The sequence below is a fragment of the Lonchura striata genome, chromosome 4 (genome assembly GCF_050655825.1).
Source record: "Lonchura striata isolate lonStrDom1 chromosome 4, ASM5065582v1, whole genome shotgun sequence".
Classification (NCBI taxonomy): Eukaryota; Metazoa; Chordata; class Aves; order Passeriformes; family Estrildidae; genus Lonchura; species Lonchura striata.
In genome coordinates this window covers 22,294,591-22,305,463 of record NC_140706.1, presented here as the reverse complement: position 1 = coordinate 22,305,463, position 10,873 = coordinate 22,294,591, and the positions used below count along the sequence as shown (strand labels likewise).

Below are 10,873 nucleotides of genomic sequence, written 5' to 3'. Positions count from 1 at the left end.
AAGTCGTAACGTGAAGACTGCATCATTTGCAATCTATGAGCTAGCGTGCTGCAAAGCTCTGCAACAGGTCCTTGGCACATTTTAAATATTTTTCTCCTGCAAACCATTAGTTTTAGCTGAAAATGGACTTGAAGAGCCAGGAAGTTTTAGTACAAAGCCTTCACTAAACTCTCCAAAGGCTCTCTGGTCAGTAAATAAAGGATTGTCATGCTAACCTACCCCCACGTTGTGAGGGAAGGTGATGGAGGCAGGAGGTGCAGACAGTTGAGGGCTGCCCTGCAGCGCGGATCTGCAGCTGTGAGCAGCCCTGTGCACAGTGTGTGCTCGGACCGGCCTAATCGTCCTGCCCGGCCGGAGGTCACCCCATGGCCAGCTCTGTGGTGTTTTATCATTGTTCTTATGGCTGCTGGGCTAATGAGGTGGGCTAAAAAAAATGAGGTGGGCGGAAAAATGTCCAGTCGAAAAGCTGTTTTAAGCCAGGAGGCCACTCAGAGCAAACACAGTGAGGTTGCCTTCCCCCTTCTCCTGATGCTTGGCATCCTTTTCAGACCCCTTTCACAGCTACTGTATTTTTTGTCCTTCCACAGACTGCTCATTCTTGAGATTTCTCGAAGCAGCACCCGGTATTCCTGTCGTAGCAGAGTTCTGCCCCAGCGCCTGCAATCCCAACCGTGCTGTGCTTCTGAGCGCTATCGTTTTCTGTGAGTATGTGCGAACTGCTGGGATTCTTTTGGGTTCATTGCTTGACAGGTTTTCATAGATGTGTACTGCAGGAAACGATCACTTGTCTCACCACATAATGCTTGTTCAATAACACGGGTGTGACATTTTTTCAAAGGAAAAGTAGTTGAGACATTCTTTTCCCTCTAATCTCATTCTTGTACCTTAGTCTACTGTTTTGGCTGTGGTTTTCTGGAGGACGTTCCTGCTGAGATAGAAGGCTGCCTTGAAAAATTGCAGCCTAAAAGGCTAACTTTATGACTTCATATGCTATTGTCAATGTGATATTACAGTGGGAAGTGCTGGGCAATTTACTAGCAAGCAATGGGGTAATGTAGACAAATGGCAGCAAAGTATCCAGTTGCTTTGCAGATGTTCTGTTTTCATCTGTGCTACAGCATGTCTGGATTTTTGCTTCATCTCTCACCTTGCAATTCTGTGTATATCACTTTAATATGTTAACTAGATCTATTTTAGTCTAGAAGCTTTCTCACGTGCACTGAAATGCATGTGTAATCAGAGATGTAGTAGGAGAACAGGCAGATGATTTTATTTATACAGTACTATGTGGTGAAAGCTCTGACAGTGGGAACATGTGAACACGCATTAAATCCATTTTTGTATATTCCCTGCTGAGGCTGGAGAGGAGACCAGTGAGCTACCACCAAAGAGCAGGCGCTGCAACTGGAGAGTGTACCATGGCTGGGAACACATGAGGGGCTTTGCTGAGTCGGGATGGGAGCATCACCCACCCTGGCAAGCAGGGGCAGCATGGGTTGGGATGACAGACAGCAGAGGCAGGGAGAAGAGCTTGGTAGGGGCAGATTTTAACAATCACTTTGGGAAATGTGTGATTTTAAGAGTATGTTATACTGGACTGGAAACATTCCATCACACTCTTCTGCTTATTTGCCTCTGTTTTCAAGTGAATTGAGCACTGTATAGCTTGTCCTTGATGGTGAAACCTTTCACAGAATGGTGATGGTTCAACCTGCCCCTTCTGGAGAAACACATGATAAAAGGTCTCATCCTGCCGTGGGAAGGATCATGATGACTATTCCTGTAGTCTTTGACCTGCCTGTTGAAATTGAGATTCTGAATGGGACTCACACTGAGAGCATCAGTTCATGTCATAAAAGCCAGGAGACTAACTCCAAAATGCAAGGAATGGTGTTCTGTAACCAGGCTGGGAAAGTAAACCACAGGAAAAAATGTAGCTCACTGGTCTCCCTGCAGCCATGTGGTGCTCTAGGAAGAGTAATGTCCATAACAGGCTACAGGAACCTGAAGTAGGTTGTATTTGTAGCATAAATACTTTGTAATAGTAACAAAACTAGTAACAAAACTTTGTTCATGAAACCTATCCGGAGGCCCTAGTTCACACTTGGATGACTATAAAATTAATTTTATGATTATATTGAAAAATGCATTAAAAAGTATGACAAAGAAATAAAAAAATAGATTAGAAATAAAAAAATAGAAGAAATAAAAATAGATTTCAGAAGTCTGTCCTTTTGCAGTCTTAATATTTATATTAAAAGAGGTATTTTTAAATCTTGAATCAACAAAATGAAATAGTGCAGATTGTTGTTAACAGCTTTATGGAAGTGCCCCAGAAGACCCATTTTATGACGTATTATACAGACACATTCATAGTTTTTGACGGAGAGAAAACTCTCAGAGTTTTAAGCTGAAACAGTCCCCTCTGCATACAAACACCATTCCAGCAACCAATATTTGCTTTAAATTCTCATTGCAAAATTGCCAATACTTTTGTTTCTGCAGGTAAAGGGCTTGAGTGTGCATCATGGAAAAATCTGGGCTGGGGAGCCACTGAAACCTGAATGCCTTCTGAATGCAAACTTTTCCAGGCTACAAGTTAACCCACATTTTGATGTTATCTGATAATAATGTGAAAAAAAGTCAAATGGCCACAGGCCGTTTGAAATGAAGTCACGGGCCATGCATTCCCCAGCTGTGGTGCAAAGGAAATGACCGATAAAAATATTTTTTCTAGCTGACCTCTGGCTTACCTTTGTCTGCCTAAGAATTTCCGGTTAATTCCCTGTTAAAGCTTTCTTGCAGCTACAGCCTATTCCTAGAATCTTCTGTGTCAAAAAATACAGTCTCCACCTGAGCTTGTTTATAGATGACTTTATCTAAAATATAAATTAAAGCTTTTTTCTAGAGATGCAAATAGTGCTTATTAACAAAAAGTAAATTGCACTATTTCTATGTAGGGGTAGAACAGCACTTGGTATTTGAATGGCTCATTGCTGGAGGAAGAATTTTGTCTCAGTACCACTGGATACACATACTTGGGGACAGATTTGTGAAGGGCTGTGGAGTAGTCGCTCTCACAGTAGCAAGTTATCAGCAGCCTGCAGCCATTCAGAACCCTGTGTCTGCTGTATAGGCTCAATGTGAGGAGTCTGGCCCCTGAGAAATAGATTCAGAAGGCTGGCAACCTGAATGAGATAGGTTAGGCACAAGGTGTGATTCTGTGGGGTGTCCCATCCAAGGCTAGGAGTTGGACTTAATGATCGCTTAGGGTCCCTTCCAACTCAGAATCTTCTGTGGTTCTGTGATTACATCACAGGATGTAATGTAATTACAAATCAGCCATTCTCCTGGCAGACAGAGGATGTATTTTAGCCTTCCAAGATAATGAAAGAACTAACTTTCCAGTATTACACTGGTTATGGACAGGGAGTTCAGGGCCAAAATGCACAAGTCATACACTGTATTTGAAACAAGGTGGAAGGTGCCTCTTTTGGGACAGGATCCTGGGAACTGTGGGGCCTCTTCCCATAGCTTCACAGGTCTGAATCAGAGTGGGTTTTCAGGTCCCTTTTTTTGTGCTTTTACTGGGTTGATGACAAAAGCCTTCATGTCTGTTGATTTGCATACTGTCAGTATGCAGTCTAGTCATAAATGTTATCTAAGAATGGTAAAATCTAATGGCAAATCTCATTGTATTTCGAACACTTGATTTAGTTAGCTGCAATGGATAAAATACTGGAATTTTTCCTTATCGATATTGTCCTTAAACATTATTTATGTACAGGCCAAAGGAAGCTGTGAAGACCATATGTCCCTCTGCTAGTGTGGAATTTCCATGAAATTAATGGACACACACGTATCTGCTTCCACAGTTTATTAGTACAAACAATGCATACACAAGACTGTATATTTGTTTGAAGACTGCAATAGATTTCTAGTTTAACAACTCTGTAACAAAATTTAACTAAATTTGACATTTATGAAAATATAAATCTCTGATTGGGTAGGTTCTCCCAACAATACAAAGTTTACATAAAAACATTCAATATGATCTATTAGTTGCAAACCAGCTAGGAAAAATCATTCAAGTCACTTAATATACTATATTGGCTTGTACATTGAACATTCACACACTACATTAAGTTCTAGCTTAGCATTCATTTCTTGGAAATTTGTGATATGGAATTCTGATTTTAAAAATAAGATTATTCTGTTTAAATAATTTGAAAATACTTCCATGGGTGTGCCAACTTTAAGATACGTAAGTAGGGGAAAATTTTCTTACGCTTTCAGATGTTGTCCGGTATATTTTTTACTCAGGAAAATTGAATTTTTTTTTTTACAGCATTTGTCATTATTTCACAATTTCTGCCTCAAAACTGGTAAAACTGTACAAAAGGCTCAGAACAGTTTCTAAAGCAGAAAGTGAAGGCTGTATGCATGTGAGAGTAAGAAAAACCCATTACAAACTGGACTAAGAAGGGACCTGTTAAAAGCCTTTACATTTAGTAGAATATTTCAGCAGATACACAGTCTCAGAGTGTTTGGTCATTTGATCTGTATTTATCATGGGAAAGAAGAGAAACGATACTAAGGCAAATGTTATAAGGACTAATACATGGCATGTCTGAAAACTACCAGGATTACTTTGGAGACATAGGAGATACTTTAGACTTTCTTACAACAAAATGGACAGCAACCTTTTAACATAAAGAAATTAATGTCTTTAAGTATTCATCAGTAACACCTCTTCTCTTTGAAAAATCTTCATTATGACCTGTACTAATACACACTATGAAGACAAAACATTTCCCCAAACCAAAAATAAAACCCTAATCCCTATACTTCCTTTAGTTCAGGACTTTTATAATTTTTATCACAATACAGAAACCTCAAATCCCTGCATGCAATTTAAAAAAAAGCTTTCATTCTGTTCATTGAGGTGAACAAATACTTGTTGCCTCACATGCTGACATTTTAGTAGCTGACTGGCACTTACTCCTTTCAGCCCAAAGATTAAACCCAATTAAAAAGAAAAATAAAAGTAGATATTTTTAAAATGATGATGGAATGTATCAAGTGTTCCAGGTTGGCAGGTGACATCTTGTCATTGCACCATCAAGCAGAAAACCACATTTTTGCAAGTGGGTATAAAGTTGACTGTTAGCTATAGACCCGTCTAGGTGACTTGGAAAACAAAACAGTGGTCTGACTTCTCACCAATCACTTAGAGCTTTAGCTCTAGTTAAAACAGTCTGTCAACCACAAACATGATCACCTAACTTCTGTAATAGCATAACAATTTTGATAGTATTGCTAGAAATTTTTAATCAAGGCCCTGGTGAAATTCTGGACTAAACCTTGTATTCCGAAATTAAAAAAAAACCCTGCAGCCCATTTGCTTTATGTTTGCTTTTATGTTTACAGAAATGTAAGACAGGAAAAAAAACAGCTGGTCTGCCCTCTGCTGTTTATATCTGTCTTCCAAGAAACCCACTGATTTTTACATTAATTCAGAAAACATACCTAAGCAAGTGTACTATTCAGATAAACTGCCCAGATGGTTACTCAGTTGTCAGATGCAAAACTATGTCTGCAATCTATAGCTGAGCACACTTTCTCATAGCAGTAGCTGTGTCTTTTGGTTGGTGTTGCTTCACTCACCTCAGCCTCTGTAACTGTAATGGGGCTATCCCTTGCAAATACTTCTGTTGATTCCCTCCAAATGCAGTCTGCAGTCACTTTGAAACTATAATTGTGACACTTTGGCCTAATCACTTGTGTTGCATTGTTGAAAATCTGACGGCTGTTTGAAGTAGCAATTTTGATTTTCAGTGCAGCATCAACTCTATCCACTACAGTGTATGTACCTATACTTCCATCATCAAATCCAATAATAATGTTTAAATGTCTCTGTGAGAGTGCAAGAAAAGTGGGAGTTTTATAAAGAGAACAGGCACCGATGTTTTTGCCATCTGCTAGCCTCATTACAATTAAACTAGAGACTGCACCATTGTCATCATCTTCTTCCCCACGGCAACAAATGTACACCAGGTAGCGGCCATCACAAGACAGCCTCTGCCGCCAGATGACACCCGGAGCGTGAACCACACGAAGTTTTCCACTGTGTAAATCAAGAACATTGATGTTCTCATCACCACGGGTTATAATTCCTAGCTTCCCATTTGGAGATATTTCAAAGTCTTCCAATTTCTTTAAGAAATTGGCAGGCAATTGTACCCGTCTGCAGATGACTTCCTCTGTTAGGCTCCAGATGTTCACACTTTCAGTAGATGTTATAAATACTATAATATCTGGGCAGTCTGGTATCAACTTAATATCCACAATGCTTGCACCATCATCACAGCAAAACTTCTTTGTTATACTGCCTGTCCAGAGACTCACTGCCAAAACTTTGTTCTTGGCCATTCCAACTACAAATGTATTTGCAGTTGTTATAAATGCATTCTGTAAGGCAACTAGAATATTGCAAACCCTATGTCCTGTAGCCAGTCGCCAAACTCTGGATGCATTTTGCTCGCAGAGAGAGACTACAAACTGATCATTATGAGTAATCATTAGCTCTGAGATTTTTTGTCCATTAATGCGAAAGATATTTTCACCGCTAACTGTGTGCCATACATACTGACTGCATTTATCATCTGATGTAACCATTATCTCTCCAGAAGAGGTCAGCACACAGTTTTCAACAATACCTTCATGCTTGAACACAGCTTCAATAAATCCAGTGCTGAAGTTCCACTTATGGACGGAATCTGATCCATCCAACGTGTATATTAATTCACCTCTGGCTGGCAACACCAGTCTTTGGATGGGTTTGCCAGATTTGTCAATATTGGACATAGCAGTTATGATGTCTATATCCCAGATAGAAAGGACACCACTGGTGGATAAGGATAGCAGCATGTTATGATGATTTGATTTAATTAGCCTGACTATAGTTCCTGAGATTTCCTGTAAGCTTGCCATACACTGTCCAGTATCCCTTCTCCAAACAAAAATGGCTGAGGTATTTTCCATTGAAGCAATTATACAGTTGCCATTTTTGGACAACACGGCAGATATAAAGCGTTCATTGTGTTTAGCTCTAAACTTTTCAGCCACCTTCCACACATGAGTATCAAGAAGTTCAATGCTGAGAGCCTTACAAATTAAAATTGCACTTTGGTCTTCAGAGAGCTCTATGCTGACAACTTCGCTGTCTTCTCTTCTGCAGTCAAAGTCATCTGTAAGCTGGGGTTTTGCAATTTCCTCTGTATTCCAAACAGAGAGGCTACCCTCACTGTCCACCATCACCATTTCTTGGGCTGTGTCCAAAATGAGAAGGAATTTCACAAATCCACTTGAAAATTCAGAGGTCACAGTGGTCAGCTTCTCTCCACTGCCCAAGTGGAAAATGGTTGTGGTGTTCAAATACTGCCCGCAGAATGCATAAACTCCATCTGGAGAGCACTGCACGCAGGTCACTTCGTACCAGCAGTGGAACTGATAGAGAGGCCAACCGTAAAGCAGATCTATTACAGTAACATCTTTACTGGCCTCCAGCCAAGCAAGCGCATGGTTGACCGATAATGTAAATCCATTTATAAAACTGGAGTCCCCTGCAATTCCACAGTGTTTTGACCCCTTAATTTCCACCTCAGAAAGAAGACAGGAATTTATGTTATCATATATCAGAAGAGTGTTGTTTGTTGTAGCTACTACAAGATACTTTTCATCATTAGTAAGCTTCATCCCTAAGATAACAGATGGAGCTGTTGTAATTTGCCTTAGTAACTGGCGGGTTTCTACATCCCAAGTGCTAATGGAGCCATTTTCTAGAGCAGCAATAATTGTGCTGGGATTAAATGTAGGCAAAATCTCAGTGACATGCATGCAGCTGGATGACAGTGGCAGGCGCTCAGGGCTGTAAGTCACATCCATGGAGGAATGCAAAGGGACAATAGAGCAGTACTTGGGTCCATCCTTGTCACATTCCAGAAGGAGATGTCTGAGTTTGGGCAATGAACTTACTACTGGGAGAAGTCTCTGTTGCAATTCAGCAGAGAGTGAACCTGGGTATTTTACTACTTTGAACTTTATACTGCGGAGGGTACTGGCCAGAAATTTCAGCTCCTTTTCTTGAGAGTAAGTGTAAGCTAATTCTATGTCAGAAAGTGCTTTATCAAACTGCCCTATTCTAATCATGGTATACAGCCAGCTGAAGTTCATGATGACTCCATACAGAAGATCATCAGTTCTTCCACATCTTGTTAAGTGATGAATAAGCTCTGTCATTTTTCTGTGATTAATAAAAAAGATATCAGGTTCCAATGGGTTGCACTGAAAGACCCAAGGCTGATCTGGAGCCTGCCTGTCAAAAGCTGCCTCATCCTCATTCAGGCCTCTGCTGTCACGGTCAGGATACCCACTCAGATATTGGTCATTGCTGTAAAAAGGTTTTCTTCGTCCACCTGACCAAACTCCAAGGAAATACTCTGCCATGACCGTGTGCATTTCACGCAAATCTTCTTCATTGTGCAGATACAATTTCTGGGCAATTAGTTGCAAGTGCCTATTTGCCCAAAGAAGCAGCGTTACATTTTTCACCTGTCGCTCTATTAAATACCCCTGTAAGCCCTCCTTAAGTCTTGCAATGTATATATATGGAATTCTCAATGGGTTACTTTCTTTGACTCTCTCATTCAGTTCAAACATAACACTGTTGTCAAGGGCTAAAATATCCTCCAGTTCCATTTCACTCAGGCCAGATTTGGACATAGTGATGTAGCCAAGTGCTCTTGACAATAGTCTTGACCCACACTTGTTTTCCAGTGACCAAAACAACTGCTCTATGCTTTCATGGACAGTAACACAGAGGGAGGACTCATCCACGTCCTTGTGGGATCTCCAGTGCCTGACCTCTCTGAAGGTTAAGTTCACAAACATAGGCAGTGTGCACTTGGAGAATGCCTCATTGACATAGATTTGTTGCCCTGATGTTACTTTCCTTTTAACTCGCAGCAGCTGATGTTTCAGTACTTGACTACACATCTTTCTGTCCCTTGCAGTCAACTCAATATAGTTGCTTTCTTCATGAATAAGGCACCTCAGTTTTTGCAGGATCCCATGCTTGTTTGGCAGTGTTGACAAAATTATCCGTACTGAACGTGGAAGGTGAATGGGAAGCCACCAGAGCTTTCTACCATCATCACTATCTGTTAGCTGTTCTAAAGCATCAAATATAATCACCAGTGGCCTGTGAAATGAAGACTCATTCAAGAGATTTATGAACAAGTCCCGAAGGTCATGAATCTTTTTTGGGTAACTTTGTACGAGGCAGCGATAGTTGACTGCTAGCTGTTCACAAATGCTTTGGAGTATATTCTTCAGATCTGTACTTGTTTCAGTAGATCCCAAAAATCTTATAACTACCACGGGGTCAGAATCTGGTCCCATCTCTTCTTGCAACCAGGAGTATGCCTAGAATATAGAGCATAATTTAGTTTATATCTCCAGGAAGCACAGTAACAGAGTTTATTAATAGTTATAGTCTATATATGAATAAACATTTAAAAATATTACTGTTTGAATAGAAATACTTTCACTGTCAGAGTTCAAGGCGAGTGCACTGAATGAAATGCAAATTGTGTATCATCTTTGTTTAGCAGAAAAAGGGTTACATCAAAGAGGACATGACTAGAATATACTCCATAAATCCCAGGATACTCTTCACAAAATCTGAGTCTCACCTCTGAAAGTGTGTAGATAGAGTCTCTTATAAATAGACTTCCTTAGACACTACACAATGTCATCCCTGGTCAGCTACACCAGCCTACCACCTAAACCTGTTTAGCATTGATTCTGACTGAGTATAAAGACATGTCTCTAGAGGACACGGATCAGAGAACAGATCCCTGACCCATAGAACTACACTTTGCCCTGGTGTACCTGTGACTTTTACTCTAAAACACTGCTGCAAATAGGAAAAAGTATCTCCCTTTTGAAGTTTTCTTGGTTAGAGCACTCCAAGCCAGTGAGGAATGTAGCTTCTTTTAATCTTCCCAGTTTGTGCAGGCTAACACACTCAGTTCCATGCCTCTTCATCTCACTTTATGTTATTTTACAGTATTTTAAAAGAAAAGCAGAACCAGAGTTTCTAGGCTGACTTATGTACTCAGATATGAAACGAGATCTTGAGTTGCAACTCCCAATTTCATATATGCAGCTAATGTGACTCCACAGGAGTAGATACAGGGATTTTAAACAGTATCGTTCCCTTCTTCATTTCCTTCTGGCTGATAAGGCTGTTTCCCACCTCACTGTGCTAAATTCTCTGACCATCCTGCTGGGATCTCAAAGTTGTGACTGCCATCTGCAGAATTAGGTCTGGTGATGCCACCTTGGTCTTTTTCTGCATCTTGTCCTGCCTTGCACAAAGTGTTTCATTAATTTCCCTGTAGTACTCAGCTCAATGACTTAAATAGCATACAACAGATAAATAAGTATGGATATTTTTGCAGTTTATTACATATATATTTGTAGCCAGTGTATTAGAATAATTCTGGAATGGTTTCTTATGAGAACATGAGATGGCATGACTTGGAAAGACATACTGCATTTATCTTTAAGACTAAAACCAAAATAAGATGTTTAGATGGCTGTGGATCATAAGGCCTCAGAGGAATAAGAAGTAAAGAGAAAATTCTAAAATATACATTGTTAATTCAAAATATATTGATTCCTATTAGATTTCTAAGAGCTTTGATAAACTATATTTGTTTTGGCTAAGTACATGATACAGATACGCTGTTATTGAAAGGTAATATTTTTCTGCACATGTGTACAATAATATGATATTTATATATCG

General features: G+C 39.9%; 1 protein-coding gene across 5 annotated transcripts in view; it reads right to left on the bottom strand.

The window, feature by feature from the left end:
• Window positions 1–3,862: 3,862 nt before the first annotated feature.
• The window catches only part of NWD2 (NACHT and WD repeat domain containing 2), a 51,636-nt gene continuing 44,625 nt past the window's right edge, over window positions 3,863–10,873 (bottom strand). For all 5 annotated transcript variants that reach the window (XM_021533148.3, XM_085578569.1, XM_021533149.3 and 2 more), the window contains one exon: window positions 3,863–9,486. In XM_021533148.3, the coding sequence (XP_021388823.1) occupies window positions 5,572–9,486 (3,915 nt within the window). In that variant the 3' untranslated portion in view covers window positions 3,863–5,571. The remainder of the gene's footprint in view (window positions 9,487–10,873) is intronic.